The 21,958-nt window shown below is 42.9% G+C and overlaps 1 protein-coding gene across 1 annotated transcript in view; it reads right to left on the bottom strand.

Moving 5' to 3' along the window:
* The window catches only part of dchs1a (dachsous cadherin-related 1a), a 136,020-nt gene that overhangs the window by 13,861 nt on the left and 100,201 nt on the right, over positions 1-21,958 (bottom strand). The window contains 11 exon segments of the mRNA XM_063017327.1: positions 730-939; positions 1,112-1,237; positions 4,128-4,367; positions 8,976-9,825; positions 15,683-15,840; positions 15,934-16,030; positions 16,199-16,386; positions 16,679-17,713; positions 18,623-18,859; positions 18,936-19,167; positions 20,808-20,996. Coding sequence (XP_062873397.1) covers positions 730-939; positions 1,112-1,237; positions 4,128-4,367; positions 8,976-9,825; positions 15,683-15,840; positions 15,934-16,030; positions 16,199-16,386; positions 16,679-17,713; positions 18,623-18,859; positions 18,936-19,167; positions 20,808-20,996 — 3,562 coding nt within the window.

Below are 21,958 nucleotides of genomic sequence, written 5' to 3'. Positions count from 1 at the left end.
CTTGCTGTAAGGCGACAGTGATACCCACCGAGCCACCGTGCCACCCGATTCTATTATTATATGATTACTCACTCACTCACTTTCTTAACTGCTTATCCAATTAGGGTCGCGGGGGGTGCTGGAGCCTATACTAGCTTTTCAATGGGCGCAAGGCACACAGTAACACCTTGGACCGGGTGCCAGTCCATCGCAGGGCAGACACACATACACACACACACACACACATTCACCTATAGGGCAATTTAGTGTCTCCAATTAACCTGGCTGCATGTTTTTGGATTGTGGGAGGAAACCGGAGCTCCTGGAGGAAACCCACGCAGACACGGGGAGAACGATAAGCATTTTTAACGATAAGCATTTTAGACTCTCTTGGAAAAGCTGATTCTCACAATTTCTCAGAACCTTGAGCTGTAACACAAGTTTAAAAGTGAAACAGGAGAAAAATCCAGATAAACACAGATACATGTGGAGCTTTGAGAGTGGATTTGTTGGTTATTCCACACAAATGCACATTTGTCTCCGTCACACTTTGATGACGTTTTACGGCACCATTTAAACCAAGTGCTGAACAAAGTAGCAGTTAATGCCGAGGCTTGCGGTGAGCGAAGCGCAAAATGTACCATACAGTAAGTTTTATAATTAGAAAGAAAGTGGAAGACAAGTCAAACAGTGCTAATAAACCTTTACAACACTCATAAAAATACCAAAACAAGTGCCTCAAGTCCTTACCAATAATCCTGTACTGCACAAGTCCACTTGCCCCTGAGTCCAGGTCAGTTGCTCTGAGAGTAAACAGGGTCACGGGCTCCTGGTTCTCTGGCACCTCCAGACTGTAATACACCCTGCCAAACTCTGGCCTGTTGTCATTCTCGTCCAACACTGTGATACGCACTGTAGCCTTGGCAAAATTAGACGGGAAACCGCCGTCCTTAGCATAAACTGTGAAGACAGATATTTACACCAGGAGTTCTAATTTGATGAAATTTCCTGCCCATATTCACTGGCACAAGTTATGACACAAATTGAGCAATCATACGCCAACCTGACAGCTGGTGCAAGGGCAGCATTTTGTTTCCTGTAACGCGATAAACAAGCAATTTCCTCTCATTACCTGTCACAGTGTAAACCTCCTGGGTCTCCCTGTCCAGAGATTTAGTGGTCGATATGACACCGGTCACTGGATGGATGCTGAAAATATCATCCGTCAGGCCTCCGTATGCCACCATGCCATTGCTCCCTATGTCAAAGCAAATAAAAAAGTGTTAATTTAATCAGCTGGTATGTCATTTATTTATATTAACTGCTTTCAACCCTGTACAGGGTGACAATCTATTGCAGGGAACCAAATCATTTACATGTCACTTACTTAGCAGCTAATCCACCTTATGGCATGTTTTTAGAGATGACGATAGCCTGGGATAAGTAGAGGAATTATGTAAGTAGGTACCCTGTTGTTACCCCAGTTAGGTAATGCAATATTAAACTACAGTATATTAAAATATACACCGATCAGCCATAACATTAAAATCACCTCCTTGTTTCTACACTCACTGTCCATTTTATCAGCTCCACTTACCACATAGAAGCACTTTGTAGTTCTACAATTACTGAATGTAGTCCATCTGTTTATTTACATACTTTGTTAGCCCCCTTTCATGCTGTTCTTCAATGCTCCCCACAGGACCACCACAGAGCAGGTATTATTTAGGTGGTGGATCATTCTCAGCACTGCAGTGACACTGACATGGTGGTGTGTTAGTGTGTATTGTGCTGGTATGAGTGGATCAGACACAGCAGCACTGCTGGAGTTTTTAAACACCTCACTGTCACTGCTGGACTGAGAATAGCCAAAATATATCCAGCCAACAGCGCCCCATGGGCAGCGTCCTGTGACCACTGATGAAGGTCTAGAAGATGACCAACTCAAACAGCAGCAATAGATGAGCGATCGTCTCTGACTTTACATCTACAAGGTGGACCAACTAGGTAGGAGTGTCTAATAGAGTGGACCACTCATACCAGCACAACACACACTAACACACCACCACCATGTCAGTGTCCCTGCAGTGCTGAGAATGATCCACCACCTAAATAATACCTGCTCTGTGGTGGTCCTGACCATTGAAGAACAGGGTGAAAGCAGGCTAAAAAGCATGTAGAGAAACAGATGGACTACAGTCAGTAATTGTAGAACTACAAAGTGCTTCTATATGGTAAGTGAAGCTGATAAAAAGGACAGTGAGTGTAGAAACAAGGAGGTGGTTTTAATGTTATGACTGATCAGTGTATATGTTTGTGCCATTTCTAACTAGAGATTGAGTTTAATTACAGGTATCTGAGACCGTGGAGTTGTGGAACACCCACACTACACCTTAAATCTGAAGTTTACCTTAAGAGAAAGATGTAAAGTGGATTTAGAAAGTATTCAGACCCCTTGACTTATGCCGTGCCACCATGCCAACCACAGCTTACATCTGTTTACCCCAAAACATTGCTTTCACGGGACAGCGTACAAAAACACTATTCGTTTTTGTCACGGAACACTAAATGCATGTGGTAGATGTTTTTTATTTGTCGTTCATTTCGCTGCGTAAGCACTTGGCTTTGGTGGCCCTTTCCCCCCTGGCGCATGGATGCCAGGTTGCGTGCTAAGACTAAACAATCTGGCAGGGCATCACCTGTTTTGCGTGTTAATTGCTCGTGGGGAGAAAGTTTATAATCCTTCTGTTTTATGCGCTCCTGAGTGAAGCCAGAAGAACGCAGCGCTAGCTCCCCCCGAAACACCACCAGCTATTAAAACCAGCCGCTCGTGTTCATGTGTTCAGCACACGCAGACATGACAAATATGTACGAGGAATATGAGGCACGTAAACAAACAGCTTTGTTTTTTAAAGGCTCGGCTTAGTCATGACGGACCTCCGTGGTGGAGAGAGCGGAAACATAAACAGTAGCTCAATTAGGGACATAAAATTACACAAAATATCCTTAAAATGTGCTCAGCTTGCTTTGTGCACAGGGGCACAGCCATACTGGGTCAAGTAAGGGCCTTCCCTAAAAGTTGGAAACATACAGTATCATTTCACTTATACGACTGATTTGTTATCTGTCGTACCTGTCAAACTGTGGGCGGTTGTAGCCTAGTGGTTAAGGTACTGGACTAGTAATCAAAAGGTCGCTGATTCAAGCCCCACCACTGCCAGGTTTTTGCTGTTGGGCCCTTAAGCAAGGCCCTTAACCCTCAAATGCTTAGACTGTATACTGTCACAGTACTGTAAGTCACTTTGGATAAATGCGTCTGCTAAATGCTGAAAATATAAATGTTAAACTGTGGGCAGTTGTAGCCTAGCCATTAAGGTGCTGGACTAGAAATCAGAAGGTCGTTGGCTCAAGCCTCACCTCTGCCAGATTGGTGCTGTTGGGCCCTTGAGCAAGGCCCTTAAACCTTAATTGCTTAGACTGTATACTGTCAAAGTAGTGTAGGCTTATTGGGAGGTGGGGGAGCGCAATGGCTCGGTGGGTAGCACTGTCACCTCACAGCAAAAAGGTCCTAAGTTTGAATCCTAGGTGAAGCGGTCTGGGTTCTTTCTGTGTGGAGTTTGCATGTTCTCCTTGTGTCTGTGTGGGTTTCCTCTGTGTGCTCCGGTTTCCTTCCACAAAGTCCAAAGACGTGACGTCAGGCTAATTGGTGATACTAAAATTGCCCTAAGTGTGTGTGAATATGTGTATGTTTGCCCTGTGATGGACTGGCAACCTGTCTAGAGTGTTTTCTACCCTTTGCCCAGTAAATCAGACCTACCAAGACCATGAACTGGACAAAGCAGTGGTAAAACAGACAATAAATGAATAATTAAATAACTGGAAGGGGCCGTTAAGTGGTTAAGGTACTGGACTAGTAATCAAAAGGTCACTGCTTCAAGCACCACCAGCCCTAAGCAAGGCCCTTAACCCTTGATTGCTTAGATGATATACTGTCGCTTTGGATAAAAAAATGAAATGAGATGGAAGACCATCTTCCCCTAGCCTTTTTTGGAACTAGATTTTAAACCCTTGTTTGGTTTGTGTATGGCAGCCCAGATAATACCTTAATCACTGTGCTTTGCTCAGGGTTTAGGGTCAGGATTTCTCACCTTGGTCCAAATCCGTAGCCGACACAACCAGCACAGTGGCTCCTGCAAGCTGATTCTCCGTTATGAAGGCTTCATAAACGCTCTCGTCGAAGGTGGGCGCTTCATCGTTTACATCGATGACCTGCACAGTGAGCTGCTGGACGGTGGACTGGGGAGGCACACCGTGGTCCTCTGCTACGACGGTTATGTTGTACTGGGCCTGGACTTCACAATCAATCGGCTTCAGGATGGAGAGAGAGCCTGAGGAGGAGAGAGAATTATCCTGAGAGGTTCAAAACAGGTTGTGTAACTCTTAATAGGATTTACATTTCTACGTTAATAACGTTCTTTTCTCCGGTTCTGTTGCAGAATCTGAGCTACATCCTATTTACACGCAATAAAGCTTATAATAAACACGATAAACACTATAAACACTAGTTAGGTGCTTGCATGCGATTCTTCCGCCACATCTATAAAGTCTGGCACACATGGCGAGCCAACGCCTCTCTGTGGTGCAAAAATGAGAGGAGATATGGGGCGGCTAGACGAAAAGAGCCCTCCCTACCTGAATGCAAATTATTTAGGCGCTGTACAAGCCCAAACTATTCACCCGCAGTTTATGAGTTTTTTCCACAGAGAACTCTGCGGCGTGGGAAGGAAAAGAGCAAACACGAGCTGCAGACACGCAACCGCTCTGCCTGCCGTGCCCCGCTGAAATTAGGGTTACCCTCGTCCAGGATGCCAGCCTGGCACAAAGAGTCATTGATCCGATCTTTATTTTGCACTTTTTAAAAAAGAAACTCCACACACCACGCCCGTTTAGCCCAGCATCGAGATCTCTGGTTCTCATTTCTGCCCAACTTTGCCCTGAGCCAGTAATCTGCTCGGCATTACGAGTTCAAAAACTCACGGCCTCTTTGACTCCTCCGTGATCCCTTTCAGACCCGTTCGTTCCTCCGTCACACTGGAGTTGAGACTGAGAAAATGTTAGCTGTGTAGCAACATAGACAATACAGTTCGTGAGAATCAGCGCTAAGATCAGACGTGTGGTGTAACATGGGTCGAACCCACATGGTGCTCAGGCTCCCGCTCGTGTTTGAACCGCTTCCATATTTGTACAGCGCTCAGAATTGTTAGTACACTGCTGGTGGAAGCACAACAAAGCCTGTCGTGGAGGGGACGTGCTGAACCCGCGGTCGGTCTACAGGGGAACGTGTTGTAAATAGCTACCAGCAGTGTTGTTCACATCTACTGAGCTCTGATCTCAACTACACACATATGTACGAGCTACACACATACAAAGAAACTACTCGCATAAGTGGAAGTTTCACATCATAAAATCTACACACAGTTGCACAAATATGTAGATATGTAATATGTAACAAGCATATGTGCTACACACATGTAGAAATTGCACACACATGTACAGTAGAAGCTACACACATACATAGAAGCTTCTCACACACATGTAGAAACTACACACAAACACAGAAGCTACACACATGAAACAGCACACATATGTAGAAGCTACACACATATGTAGAAGCTACACATATGTACAGAAGAAGCTACACACGTGTAGAAGCTACACACATATGTACAAAAGAAGCTACACACATGTAGAAGCTACACGTGTAGAAATTGCACACATATGTACAGAAGAAGCTACACACATGTACAGTAGAAGCTACACACATATGTACAGTAGATGCTACACACATGTAGAAGCTACACACATACATAGAAACTACACACATACATAGAAGCTACACACATACATAGAAGCTACACACATGTAGAAACAACACACATACATAGAAACTACACACATATGTACAAGCTACACACATACATAGAAGCTACACACATACATAGAAGCTACACACATACATAGAAGCTACACACATATGTACAGTAGAAGCTACACACATGTAGAAACAACACACATACATAGAAACTACACACATATGTACAAGCTACACACATACATAGAAGCTACACACATATGTACAAGCTACACACATATGTACAAGCTATACACATACAGTGTATCACAAAAGTGAGTACACCCCTCACATTTCTGCAGATATTTAAGTATATCTTTTCATGGGACAACACTGACAAAATGACACTTTGACACAATGAAAAGTACTCTGTGTGCAGCTTATATAACAGTGTAAATTTATTCTTCCCTCAAAATAACTCAATATACAGCCATTAATGTCTAAACCACTGGCAACAAAAGTGAGTACACCCCTAAGAGACTACACCCCTAAATGTCCAAATTGAGCACTGCTTGTCATTTTCCTTCCAAAATGTCATGTGATTTGTTAGTGTTACTAGGTCTCAGGTGTGCATAGGGAGCAGGTGTGTTCAATTTAGTAGTACAGCTCTCACACTCTCTCATACTGGTCACTGAAAGTTCCAACATGGCACCTCATGGCAAAGAACTCTCTGAGGATCTTAAAAGACGAATTGTTGCGCTACATGAAGATGGCCAAGGCTACAAGAAGATTGCCAACACCCTGAAACTGAGCTGCAGCACAGTGGCCAAGATCATCCAGCATTTTAAAAGAGCAGGGTCCACTCAGAACAGACCTCGCATTATTCGTCCAAAGAAGCTGAGTGCACGTGCTCAGCGTCACATCCAACTGCTGTCTTTGAAAGATAGGCGCAGGAGTGCTGTCAGCATTGCTGCAGAGATTGAAAAGGTGGGGGGTCAGCCTGTCAGTGCTCAGACCATACGCCGCACACTACATCAAATTGGTCTGCATGGCTGTCACCCCAGAAGGAAGCCTCTTCTGAAGTCTCTACACAAGAAAGCCCGCAAACAGTTTGCTGAAGACATGTCAACAAAGGACATGGATTACTGGAACCATGTCCTATGGTCTGATGAGACCAAGATTAATTTGTTTGGTTCAGATGGTCTCAAGCATGTGTGGCGGCAATCAGGTGAGGAGTACAAAGATAAGTGTGTCATGCCTACAGTCAAGCATGGTGGTGGGAATGCCATGGTCTGGGGCTGCATGAGTGCAGCAGGTGTTGGGGAGTTACATTTCATTGAGGGACACATGAACTCCAATATGTACTGTGAAATACTGAAGCAGAGCATGATCCCCTCCCTCTGGAATCTGGGTCGCAGGGCAGTGTTCCAGCATGATAATGACCCCAAACACACCTCTAAGACAACCACTGCTTTATTGAAGAGGCTGAGGGTAAAGGTGATGGACTGGCCAAGCATGTCTCCAGACCTAAACCCAAAAGAACATCTTTGGGGCATCCTCAAGCGGAAGGTGGAGGAGCGCAAAGTCTCGAATATCCGCCAGCTCCGTGATGTCGTCATGGAGGAGTGGAAAAGCATTCCAGTGGCAACCTGTGAAGCTCTGGTAAACTCCATGCCCAGGAGAGTTAAGGCAGTTCTGGGAAATAATGGTGGCCACACAAAATATTGACACTTCAGGAACTTTCACTAAGGGGTGTACTCACTTTTGTTGCCGGTGGTTTAGACATTAATGGCTGTATATTGAGTTATTTTGAGGGAAGAATAAATTTACACTGTTATATAAGCTGCACACAGAGTACTTTTCATTGTGTCAAAGTGTCATTTTGTCAGTGTTGTCCCATGAAAAGATATACTTAAATATCTGCAGAAATGTGAGGGGTGTACTCACTTTTGTGATACACTGTATGTACAGTAGAAGCTACACACATACAAAGAAACTACACGCATAAGTGGAAGCTTCACATACATAAAATCTTCACACAGTCGCACAAATATGTAAATATGTAATATGTAACAAGCATATGTGCTACACACGTGTAGAAATTGCACACACATGTACAGTAGAAGCTACACACATATGTAAAAGACAGACACACATAGAAACTACACAAATACATAGATGCTACACACAAACGTAGAAGCTACACACGTGTACAAGCTACACACATATGAAACGACACACATATGTAGAAGCTACACACATATGAAGCTAACCACATACAGTAGCTACACACATGTGTTTTTATCACAAACATCAACTTGTGTATGTGTATGTATACTTGGCAGTTTCCTACATTACCCACAATGCTATTCAGCTACACCAGTTCACAAGAGTGGATCAAAGAACAGACAGAGTCCTTAGAGGCCACATGTGACCTACTGAACCTACTGATTATCTCCACGGCATCCCTGGCAGGCTGAGGTCTTCTGGCCAACATTTAAGATGCAATTTAAGGGCTTGACTGGCATTGTTCATTTTAATTTGCATATGAGGGGGAGATAAATTAAACTAGAGATATAAAAGCTGGTGATTTAGTACAAACTGTATTATAGTCTGTTGTATTGCAGTAGTAACGACATGCTTTTCTGCTTTAATTTCTCTACTTCAATTAATAGATGAAATGCACGCTGTTAGATTTAATACAAAATCAAACCATATGTTAATTATCAGGGTTACTGAAGTAATGCATTAATCACCAAGCGTGTTCAATCCTCAGGTCTAAATTAAACCATGCACAGTAAAAAATTCAAAGGAATGGGCGCACTTTCCATTCAAAGCCAAAAATAGTCAAAAAGCCAAGACGTTTTATTTGCAACAAGCTACGAGGTGAGACTTGTGTTGCTCATACACAGGGCGCCAATCCATCGCGGGGCTTTGACCCACTCAGACAGCAAATCATGTCTGTTTGTGTAGACGCTCGGCCAACTGATTGGAATCCAAACACTGATCTCGGCTGTGGTGGGTAGACCGCTACACAACCCGAGCGCTGTATTGTGATGGCAATGACAAGTGCAAAATATTGAGCCCTGTAGTGTGTAATATTTAAGGCTTAAACAATGTTTAAATGTTAACATTTTTAACTTACCAGTATTAGGATTTATGCTGAACTTGCCCTCAGCGTTGCCACTCTGTATGCTGTACGTTATCCGACCGTTCTCACCCTGGTCTGGATCCTGAGCCATGACATACAGCAGCACAAACCCCATCGACTGGTCCTCCATAACGCTGACCACGGTAGGTGAGGTAAACACGGGTGCATTGTCATTCACATCTGTAATGAAGATCCGGGCTGTCACAGTTCCCTGTCTTCTCTTACTGACATCAAGGGCTGAATCAGTTGCTTGGACCACCAGAAGGATAGAGGTAGAAGTCTCATGGTCCAGGGTTTGACCTAGTGACAAAATTCCAGTCTTTGGGTTCAGCAGAAGAAGATCTGCACTGCTGGGCCACTGCTGGATTATGGAGTAGGTCAGCTCGCTGTTCGGACCGCTCCCATCCTTATCAAACGCCTGAAACGTGTAGATCACAGATTCAGGCTCCAAATTCTCAGGCACAACAATGGTGACCGGGTCCTCAGGAAACTGGGGTGAATGGTCATTACTGTCCTGCACATCGATTTCCAGTGTTACAAAATGGCTTTTGGGAAGTGGTGCAGAAAAATCATCCACCTCAATCTGCAGGGTAAAGTGAGGAGCGCGTTCATAGTCGAGCTCACAGGCCAAATAGACGTCTCCGGTCTGACGGTCTACTACAAACGTCCCGTCCCGATCTGAACCACCTACGACTGTGTAGGTGACCAGACCAGATTCAGGGAGAGACCGACTGTCAGATGAGCGCACAGAACCGATGACTGAGCCCGGCTTCGCACCCTCGATTGGGTTCAGTGAGACAGAGACCAGGTTGGTGGTGGTTGATACTTTACTGGAGCTGAGCACCTGCAGAGGAAAACAAAAACACACAAATACAAATCAGGTGCTAATTGTAGGTGCCACTTACTCAATCATTATATGTCTGTAGATGGTGTAAAACCAGCAAAGGAACAGGAATGATTTGGGTGGTGCAAGATTCTTGATCTAGTGCTGTTATGAGTGTATATATGAGAGTACAGCAGTGTTAGTGGGGTTTTCAGACACTTTAAGGCAGAAATAAACTCGTATTACTCTGACAAGTAATGATTCTATTGTGGTTCCTGTCCATTATAGGGTAAAGATGACCTGATATAAATAGCAACACATGGACTACAGTCAATAATTGTACACAAAGTGCAACCTCAGCACCTTGAAAAAGTATCACTTCCCTAAACTTTTGTCCATTTAATCTGCAAAACAGTCTTTTGTATGTTGAAAAGAAAGAACAGGGCAGGATGGAAGTCTAATGCACTGCTAGGATTGTGAGCTCTCAAGTTCAAATCTTAGCTGTGCTATCAACCTGACCGGGCTCCATAGGCATAATTGCCTGTGTCTGAGGATGGGTCAAAAGTTTTTTTCACTGTTGCTGTAATTTTGGCATCAAGGTGCCTGTATGAAGGATTGATCCATAAATAGTAGGGCATGCCTCTCCATATGCAATTCTGCTCTCTATGAGACCCCATCTCTCATCTCTGGCAGATAAAAAATTATAATAATAATAAATAAAAACCATTTGATGATGGAGAGGGCAGCAGCAGGACAAAAAAAGTTAGAACTGGAAAGTAACAAGGAAAAATGCAATAATAATAATAATAATAATAATAATAATAATAATAAAAAATAATAATAATAACAAATAATAGTAATAATAATAATAATATTAGTAATAATAATAAATAATAATAATGATAAATAATAATAATAATAATAAATGATAATAATAATAATAATAAATAGTATTTTGTATAATAGTGATAATATTATTAATTTAAATTATTGTTTATTAATATTATTATTACAATAAAATAAATAATAATAATAATAATAATAATAAATAAATAAATAAATAAATAAATAAATAAATAAAGGACAAAGCTTTCCATAAATGTCAAATTAAAGTAATTTTCAAGGAATGAGCCTATATTTCTACATCATTAATCAAAATAGTTGGGACCAAGTATGAAACAAAGGGAATAAAACATTGTTGATAATTATTTTTGGCTTTGTTTTAAAGTTAGTGTCGGGTTTAACAAGTAAAGTTCTTAGTCAAAGTGATAAAATTAGCAGTTTGTAATATTAATGTTAAAAAAATTGTCGGTGCCCACTAAGATGCCCACTAAGTGTACCTTCACTTAATTAATTAGTTAATTAGTTAATTTAACAGACCAACACACTGAGCAGCACATTTATCTTCTTCTTTCACTGATAACAAAAAAACAATTTTTTTTGACAGGCTTGAACAGCAACACGCCCTCTAAGATTAATCACGGTTAATCAGTTGGTTCTAGGACTGCCAGGAAAAATAAGAGTGTAGAAAAGAAAGCACAATCACTAAAGGAAATTATCCAATCGCTCACATTCAGAAAAATGTTCCTTAAAAAGTGGTCAGACGTACACCGGCCCCGATGACCAGTCAGGAAAAAACTTCAAAACAAAAGCAGCTCTGCCGTCGAATGGAAAAGCTGCACGCGTTCCATTCCACAATTATAAAATATAACAAAATAAGACAAACAAAGACACAGAGTCTCGAAGAGTGACGTAAACGGGACCAGACGGACATCCAGATGGGCAGACGCAAAAAAAAAAACGAGTCGACAAACAAGCAGACAGACGGAGAGGGGATGTGGTGCTTGTTTAAATTTGGGTTTGGGACTTTACCCTGGTGAATAAATCATCATCAGACTGTACAGAAACGCGACTCGTAGATCTGAACTGTACTCGGAGAGGAAGAAAACACTACAGTGTTTGGGAATGACAGCCAGATTTGGCTAACACAGGTGCTCATTAATGAACCTTTCATTACAGACATAACCAATTCCCAGTGCACACTTTTCACTACGCTGGCAGGAAATAAACTCTGCAGGAGCCGAAGCTTCACACGGAACTTAATATGACAGCTGAGTAATTAATTCCACATTACTTAATGACTTAAATGTCATGAATAAGAAGATGAAATCACTTCTATACAGCAGTAGCAAAGAAATGACACATACACCGATTAGGCATAACATTATGACCACCTTCCTAATATTGTCTTGGTCCCCCTTTTGCTGCCAAAACAGCCTTGACTTGACGAGGCATGGACTCCACTAGACCCCTGAAGGTGTGCTGTGTTATCTATCTGGCACCAAGATGTCAGCAGCAGATCCTTCAACTCCTGTAAGTTGTGAGGTGGGGCCTCCATGGATCGGACTTGTTTGTCCAGCACATCCCACAGATGCTCGATTAGACTGAGATCTGGGGAATCTGGAGGCCAAGTCAACACCTCAAACACAGTGTTGTGCTCCTCAAACACCATTCCTGAAGCATTTTTGCTTTGTGGCAGGACATTATCCTGCTGAAAGAGGCCACAGCCCTAATGGGAATACCGTTTAATCAGTGTTATTCACTTCACGTGTTATGCCTGGTCGGTGTAGAGATGGATGCATAGAGATTATCAGGACTAATCTTAGATCTGGATTATCAGAAGATGTTTTTTAATGATTTTCAACATTTTTAAGCAGGAATGTAATAATGTTGCTGTCCATTAAAGCTCTTTTACAGAGCAATCATTAATAATCTTTTCAAGAATTATATTTGTATATTATTTATATATTATTTTCATCCTTAAAGAACAACTAAATTGTTCTGAACTCTTCTGAGTTTAAAACCTTTTTTTCCACACAGTTTTGCTTATGCATATTTTGTTGCCAGGAAGAAATAAGTGATTTTTTATTTCCTGGTACAGTGGTACCGTAACTCAACGTCCCCTAAACTCAAAATCTTTGAAACTCAATGGTCCATCACTAAAATGAAAGGAAATTAAAAGATTTAATCTGCATTTTAATGCAGCCATTTATTAATGTTGCTGTTAATTTTGGGTGTTTTATCACAGCACAGTTTAATCATTTTTATTAAAAATTGTAGGATTTTTCTGGCTTGTTTTTTATCCTCTATTTATTTTTTTTTTGGAGTAGAGAGGAGAAATCTTCTCTCAAAATCTTACACTATATGATTAAAAATTTGCAGACCGCTAACACCATGACAAAATGGACTCCTGAGCGACTCTAAATCTTTCTCAGTATTAAACTAGCAACAAATTCTTCTTTTCAATCGACAGGAGAAGGATAATTACACTGAATAAATCTCAGCAATGCCGATGCGGCTGCATATACTCATATCAGAGCCAGATATTCCATTATGACTGGTAGTAAATCATCAAGCACCCAAATTTCTGCTCACATCAGGTCCTTTGGAGCTTTCTTGACATTGACAGAGTGAGTAGAGGGACCAAACACGCTAGCACTTTTTCATGACAGCGGCGTACGGACAAATCTGATCGTAAACTGGTCATACGTCAATGTGTTCATCTTTGGTGTATATTTTATCCAAAGCCACTTACAATTATGACCGAAAACAATTTGAGCAATTAAGGGTTAAGAGCCTTGCTTAGGAGCCCAATTGACTGGCTTTGACAAGGCTTGAACTGGCAACCTTCTGCTAAACTAACTAATAATAACAAAAAAATAATAATAATACTAATATTATTATTATTATTATTATTATTAATAATAATAATAATAATTATGAAAATAATAACAATAATATGATAACAATAATAATAATAATAATAATGATAATAATAATAATAATTATGATACTAATAATAATTATTATGATAATACTAATACTAATAATAATTATGATAATACTAATAATAATAATAATAATTATGATAATACTACTACTACTACTACTACTAATAATAATAATAAATCAGGGTTACATTGAACTGGATGCTATTTGGAGGACAGAGCGCCAGTCCATCTCACACTTATTCATTTACACCTGCAAGCAATTTACATTAGATCATAATTATGTGGTTTCATGTCCATCAGCCGCTCTATCTTGGTCAGGGTCAAGGCAGGTCCTGGTTCCACCAGAAAACACAGTAATACCCTGGACAGGACGCCAATCCCCTCGCAGACATATCTAATCATGTCTGTGTAGACGCTTGGCTGAGATTTAAACTCAAATCTCAGCGTTGGTGGGCTGGATAGATAGCTTACTGAGCCACAGAGAGCACACAGATGATTTCAACAACCTTTAAAGATGAACGCTCTACAGCGTGAGCTACCCGGCAGCTCATTCGTCAACATTCATAATTCATAAACGTTAAACTGGAGTTAAAGACTAGGAAATGCATTAGCTCATGTCAGGTTTAAATGGTGAGTATTGAGAAACACTTCAGAATCAGGCATGTACTTGTACCGCTGAAAGATTTAAATGGTTAATACGCACGTATTCCGCAAACTACTCTTTAGGACACTTTGTAATCTTTAAGATCTGTATAAATGCCTCTTTATACCAAAATGACATCATTAACTTTAGCAATAAAAGAGCTGCAAACCACAAACCTCCTGGGCTCCTCTGTCTCTATTAAATCTGCCATTTTTAAAGCTGCCAAAAACGTCCTGATTTAAAATGTCACTGGAATGAAACCTATTTCTTCATCTCTACTTTCATCTTTGTTAGCAATAAGCTGCGTAATTCATCACTACACCTGCATGAATTAGGACAAGTGTTGTATTAGGGTTCAGGCGGGGTATGTCAGATTCAAATGATATGTAAATGAGGAGCAAGTTGGCATCATACACAGCCGAATCAGATTTGAAGTACTATGTACGTCATTCTGTGCGATTCTGGAGATTGTTTATAACAATAGATGGAATTGAGTCAGTAATGTTATACACCAAAAGTGCACCTTTATGATGGTTGTACCTCACAAACTGACCTTTGTTTATATTTCACTAGTTGTCTGTTGACAATAAAATGGAAAATATAAATATATTATAGTTAGGGTCTTACTAAATTCACGGGAAAATGTGCTTAATGTCACGGACCTCACAGATTTCACGGCAGTCAATAAATTACACCCATAAATAGAATGATAGAATAAATGGATGCTACAATACACAGCACAGCCGACCTTACTGGTTGAATGTAAACCTAGAATATCCAGCGATGGTGCGAGGCTCTGTCTCAAATGTGAAAATCCCCCCCCCCCCTCCCCCCCGTGTCCACAGAACTCACCTGTGTCGTGTTTTTAGCTGCTGTTGACTTCGACATCTTGGACTTTTTTATTTATTTATGTGTTTTTCTTCCAATTTAGCATAGTCTTCCGCTGCTGGGGGATCCCTGATTGAAGGGACCCACGCGCAGCCTTTTGCAGAACCTTTTTCACCCATGCATTCTGCACAGGCGCCTCTCTATCTGCTAAACAGGGTCCTTGCACAGTGTTTGAAGACCCCACCCACATAGTCCGGCCCTCCCGCCCTGCAAGCACTGCCAATTATGCCAATTAGGCAATGCCGAGTTTCGAACCGAGGAATTCAGAATCTCGGCGCTGGTGTGCTAGCAGAATATCCTGCTTTGCCACCTGGGCGCCCAACTTGGACATTTTGACTAAGCGATTGCTAACTGAATTGCTGTAGGATTGCTAGGACGCCTCATAGTGCAAATTAACCAGTAAACGTGAGGAACTTTAACGCTACGTGAATGAAAAATGTTAAATCTCTAAACACAAACCTTAAAGTCTGAATTTTACAGCACACTGCTTATTACACAGGAAATGACCCGATGTGAATTAAATATGGTTTATCATTAACAGTAATAAGGTTCTGACCTGTATTCTCAGAGTGGCCGTGGAGCTGCGGGGAGGCGACCCACGGTCTGTAGCCAGGATGGTAAAAGTGTATTCAGGTCTGTCAGCGTGGCTCAGAGGGGACGACGAGTGCAGCTCACCAGTGATGGGGTGAAGAGAGAAGCGCTCTGCTCTGGGACCTACTCAACACACCCAAACAGTAAGATTTTACTTCTTTTTAAATAACGTAATTTGAGATAAGCAGAATTAAGGGCATGTATTATTTTTTTTACCTGACATTGAGTAGAAAACAGTCCCATTTTCTCCTTCATCTGAGTCTTTGGCGATCACAATGCCTAGTAAAATACCTGACGGCTGTCCCTCCATCACCTACACAAAGAGAACTCGCTGGTAAAATGCGTACAATGGTTCAACCTGATATTTTACAGTAAAATAATATAATACTAATAATATACTTGTGCAGCAACAACTCACTTAACTGTGTTCATGTACTACGTCACATTTGCAATTAAACAATTAAATACTGCTTTTTCGTACCTGCATGAGCAGATCTTTGCCCGGCTGTGAGCGGGTGAAGGAGGGGGCGTTGTCATTCTCATCCAGCACCGTGATAAAAACGGTTCCAGTAGCGCTGCGCGGAGGGGTTCCGTTATCCTGCACCACCACCACCAGCTGGAAGCTGGACTGATGCTCCCGATCCAGTGCTAACCTAGTGCTGATCTCTCCTGCAGAAAAAAAATGATGGTCAGGAAGCTTCACCTGCATGAGACGAGTTCATATGGGGCTCGGTCTCACATACGGAGAGTCATGCATCGATCTCCATTATCCCCCGTCTCAATGAAGGAGCAGTCAATCAGCCAGCAGAAGTTGTTATTACATCAGCTATGAGGAATCCTCTCAAGCATCCAAACCGAAGGATGAGCCAATCATTGTCCGTGTAGGTGCCCAGCCTACCGGTAGCAGAGCTGAGATTCTAACTCGTGAGTGTACACAATCATTCCTAATGCTCGCACTCACCTGTGTGCGAGTTGATCTGAAAGTTGCGATCAGGGTGCAGAAGGCGGTAGGTGAGTCGACCGTTGAGACCAGCATCTCTGTCGGTGGCAGGCACGCGTCCGAACCCCGTCCCAGCAGGCAGGTTCTCCCTCACGGCCAGAAACGCCCTCTCCTGGGTGAAGCGGGGCGAGTTGTCGTTCTCGTCCGTGACCGAGACACGTACAGTGGCGCTGCCCGTCTTCTTCAGCTGACCCTGCCCGGACGTAGCAAGCACTGTGAGCAGGTACACCTCTTTGATCTCGCGGTCCAGGGCGGTCTTCACGAAGAGCCAGCCACTGTCTGAAACGACGCCGAAGCCTGCCGCGTCTCCGTCTGGCTGCAGGTGGTAAGCAAGAGGGACGGCAGCGCTGGACCCCGAAGTGATGCCAGCTTCTCGGTTGAGGGCACGCACCTGTAGGAAACGGGTGTTCAGCGGGGTGCCCTCCTTTAGCTCCACGCGATAGGTGAGGGTCTCAAACACGGGGCCTTGGCTGTTCTCAGCTTGCACGTGGACCACCAGGGTAAAGGTGGCACTCAACTGGGGGGCCCCCATGTCCTTAGCGAGGACCTGCAGGTCATAACGAGGTACCGTTTCATAAGACAAGCTGCCAATGAGACGAATTTCACCACTGTTCCGGTCTACACTAAAGGTTCTCTGGGCGCTGCTGGAGATCAGGTCGAAGGTCAGAGCACCGTTGACCCCAGAGTCTGGGTCCTCGGCCTGGATCTTGTATATCACCGTTCCCATTCTCGTGTCTCCCAAAAGAATCAGAGATTCAGAAGATGATGGGTGGAAGATCGGAGCGTTGTCATTTACGTCAGCGACCGTGATCTGGACGCGGGTTTGCCCAAACGCTGGAGGATTCCCACTTTGTGCCTGAATCTCCAGATCGACAACAGGTTGGACCTCATGATCCAAAGGAAGGCTGGTACGCAAAACTCCGGTCTCAGGATCTACAGTGAAGTAACCAGTCGGGTCACCAGAGCAGATGGTGTAAGAAACATCTTTTGAGACGCCTAAAGTTGGAAAAACAGTAAGAGTTAGTCTAAAGGGTATCGCTTTGCCATCTGACACCACAATATCGTCCAAAGAAGACGTGGAAATGTATTTATTTATTAATTTATTAGGATTTTAATGTCATGTTTTACACACTTTGGTTGTGGGAGGAAACCCAGACAGACACGGGGAGAACACGCAAACTCCACACAGAAAGGACCCATACCGCTCTACCTGAGAATCGAACCCAGGACCTTCTTGCTGTGAGGCGACAGTGCTACCCACCGAGCCTCAGTGCCGCCCAAAGTGTGGAAAAAGTAGCATAATGGAGTCTGTGAATACTCACTCACTCACTGTGAGTGAGTCTATCCAATTAGGGTCATGGGGGGTCCTAGCTTTTCAATGGGCGCAAGGCACACAGTAACACCCTGGACGGGGCGCCAGTCCATCACAGGGCAGACACATACACACACCCATTCACCTATAGGGTAATTCAGTGTCTCCAATTAACCTGACGGCATGTTTTTGGACTGTGGGAGGAAACCGGAGCTCCCGGAGGAAACCCACGCAGACACAGGGAGAACATGCAAACTCCACACAGAAAGGACCCAGACCACTCTATCTGAGAATCGAACCCAGGACCTTCTTGCTGTGAGGCAACAATGCTACCCACCGAGCCTCAGTGCCGCCCAAAGTGTGGAAAAAGTGGCACAATGGAGTTTGTGAATACCACTGATTCTAAATGAGATACGTACAGTGCCCGTGTGCCTATTTGTACAAGTGGTTGTGTCGAAAGAAAAAAGCCAGATGTTGCTTTTCATCATGGTATGAAATGTTTATATATGCCATGTGCTCTGGTCTTTGGAAGTATTATGACTATGCCTACCCAGTCCGCCTAACAGTAGCTCGTTTATCTTCAGTTTACTCACCATCCTTGGTGCTGGCACGCACAGTGCCCACTTGGGTTCCACGCAGGGCGTCCTCAGACACAGTAAAGTAGTACTGAACCTGTTCAAACACCGGAGGCGCTACCTGGCCTGCTACGATGCTGATGTTCACCCTGGCGTTAACCGTGGCAGCGAGGCCGCCGCCGTCCTGAGCCGAGACCACCATGGCGATGACGGAGTTTGCCTTCACGTGCAACGAGCGTGATAAAGAAATCACTCCTGAAAACATAAGTATGCAGTTAGCAAAGCTTCAATTCAGGCCAGGCAACAACAAAGACCTTCAGAAAGACCGTACCAGTGTCTTTATTCAGGGTAAAGAGGGGCGAGCTGCCCCCGGGCGCGGTGCGGTAAGTCACCCTGCCGTTCTCCCCCGCGTCGGGATCATGGGCCGTCACCCGGACCACAGACGTACCGGGCATGCTCTGAGTGCTCAGACTCACGGAATAGTGCACGGGGTAGAACGTCGGCCGGTTATCGTTAACGTCCACCAGGTCCACGTGTACGTAAGCCACAGAGTTAAGGCCACCCTGAGAAACAGAAGAGAAGGTCACATGTTGTTTTTAACTCATACTAGATCAGATTGTGTATAAAGAAATGATATTCAGTCTTTGGGCTCAGCAGCAATCCCTGAGCCTGAGAGTCAAATGCCTGTGTTGGAAGTTGCAGGTGAAAGCAACAGAACTTCCTGTTCTACAAAAGGCCCGTTTCCACTGAACAGTATTGTACGGTACACTGTGTTTTTAAATCCTTGACACAACATTTAGTGCAGGTGTTTTTATTGCCAATTGGCCTTTACTGTACATAAGCAATCATAGCAAATTAGGTTCCCTGACTTGATTGTGGACTAAGTGTACCAATGCTGGCAATATGAGTGAAGCCAAAAATAGTACAGACTAATGATTGGTCAATTGCAGTCCTCGCAGAATAGCCAATGAAGTGAGACAATAAGTGTAATTTCTAACCTAACTTCAATAGATTTTATTTACTTAACTACTTTTATAAAGCGTTACACCAGTTATACTTCCGAAAAATGGATCAGATGAGGATGTGCATGGAAAAGAATGTTTCGTGTGTGTGTGATGTGGGGTGGGTGGTTGTCTAAAAGAGTCTAAATTTGCATCAAGATAGAAATTATACACCAATCAGCCATAACATTAAAACCATTAAATCCTTGTTTCTACACTCACTTTCCATTTTATCAGCTCCACTTACCATATAGAAGCACTTTGTAGTTCTACAATTACTGACTGTAGTCCATCTGTTTCTCTACATACTTTTTAAACCTGCTTTCACCCTGTTCTTCAATGGTCAGGACCCCCACAGGACCACCACAGAGCAGGTATTATTTAGGTGGTGGATGATTCTCAGCACTGCAGTGACACTGACATGGTGGTGGTGTGTTAGTGTGTGTTGTGCTGGTATGAGTGGATCAGACACAGCAGCGCTGCTGAAGTTTTTAAACACCGTGTCCACTCACTGTCCACTCTATTAGACACTCCTACCTAGTTGGACCACCTTGTAGATGTAAAGTCAGAGACGAATAGAATAGATGACTATTGCTGCTGTTTGAGTTGGTCATCTTCTAGACCTTCATCAGTGGTCACAGGATGCTGCCCACGAGGCGCTGCTGGCTGGATATTTTTGGTTGGTGGACGATTCTCAGTCCAGCAGTGACAGTGTGTCTGATCCACTCATACCAGCACAACACACACTAACACACCACCACCATGTCAGTGTCACTGCAGTGCCGAGAATGATCCACCACCTAAATAATACCTGCTCTGTGGTGGTCCTGTGGGGGTCCTGACCATTGAAGAACAGGGTGAAAGGGGGCTAACAAAGCATGCAGAGAAACAGATGGACTACAGTCAGTAATTGTAGAACTACAAAGTGCTTCTATATGGTAAGTGGAGCTGATAAAATGAACATGTATGTAGAAACAAGGAGGTGGTTTTAATGTTATGGCTGATCGGTGTATATATAGTACATATAGTACCAACACATTAATGTATGTTTCATTAGGAATTTATTTACATTATTATTTACACTTTAGTCATCCATCTGTAGCTCCATGCCTCTCAACGGACATACAATCTAATAATTTAGTTACAAGCTACACAGGGCGGGTGTCAGTTCACTGAGTGAGTTGTACTGAGATGGTACCCACCCCATCCATGGCAGTAACAGTAAAGTCGTAGCTGGCAGGTCCCTGGTCACGGTCCAGACTAACAGTTGTGCAGATTTGTCCAGTTTCTTTGTTGATGGTAAACTGGGATGGGGTTGAGCTGCCAGGCCCGGAGCCGAAAGAGTAAGACACAGAGCCGAAGGTTCCTCCGTCTGCATCTCTCGCTGTTACCTGGAGAAACAAAGTAAAGAAAGGTAAGTAGAGAAATAAAGTCTCCCTGTAAAACGTTTTTTTAAAGCAAACTGGGGCAGAACAAAAAGTCTTCCAGCGTGGTTTAGGAACACAACAGAAACATTCTTGAGTGGGAACACACAGTGCACTACAGTTTAAAATCCCAGTACTCACAGTACTCAGAGCTGGATTCATTCTTGAAATACCTACAGACAGATTCTGCCTCTCTGGAGATAATCACAAAAGGAAAACTGGTAGTCAGTGCTGACAGGGGTCTGTAATGACTTCTACAGACTCACAACACAGGCAAGGAGTACAAGGGATGGATCCAGGCTTTGTTGTTTAAGATTTTCTTTGGTCTTTGCTTTTTAGAAAAATGCAAAAACAACCAGCTCTGTTAACTGCACCGTGATCAGATTTACATTATAAATACGGCAAAAGAAATAGACATGTTTAGTGTTGAATTGTCTTTTTTATTTTTTTTTATTTTTTTATTTTACAGGAATATAAGGACAATGTAGCAAACAAGCAATGAAAGCCAGATGTGTCAGTATGAATTAGAACACAGTACAATCTAATGTATTTAATAAAACGTATGTATTTATCTGTAAATCCCTTTTTTGATTATAACTACATCTGAATTTAGTTTAAATTTATATATACAACCAATCACTCTTCTTAGCGAACATTGAGATGCTGTGGCAAGACTTTAAATAGACAGTTCATGCTGGAAAACCTTGCAATGTAGAAGTATTAAATCAATTCTGCAAAGCAAAGAGGGCCACGTCCCTGACTCCAAGAGCACATGGTTTGGCTGGTTTTGTTTTTCAAGCCGACGCCTCCTCATGATTATTGGACAGTAAAATAATGATCCACAGCTGAACCTCACTGCACTCTGTATACGCAATGTATTAAAGGACTGGCTGTGGATCATTCAGTGCAGGTTCCCTCTGTTTGTTTGG

This window comes from Trichomycterus rosablanca, chromosome 20 (genome assembly GCF_030014385.1).
Source record: "Trichomycterus rosablanca isolate fTriRos1 chromosome 20, fTriRos1.hap1, whole genome shotgun sequence".
Lineage (NCBI taxonomy): Eukaryota > Metazoa > Chordata > Actinopteri > Siluriformes > Trichomycteridae > Trichomycterus > Trichomycterus rosablanca.
The sequence above is the reverse complement of the archived record's forward strand: the minus strand, read 5'-3'. Positions and strand labels throughout refer to the sequence as shown.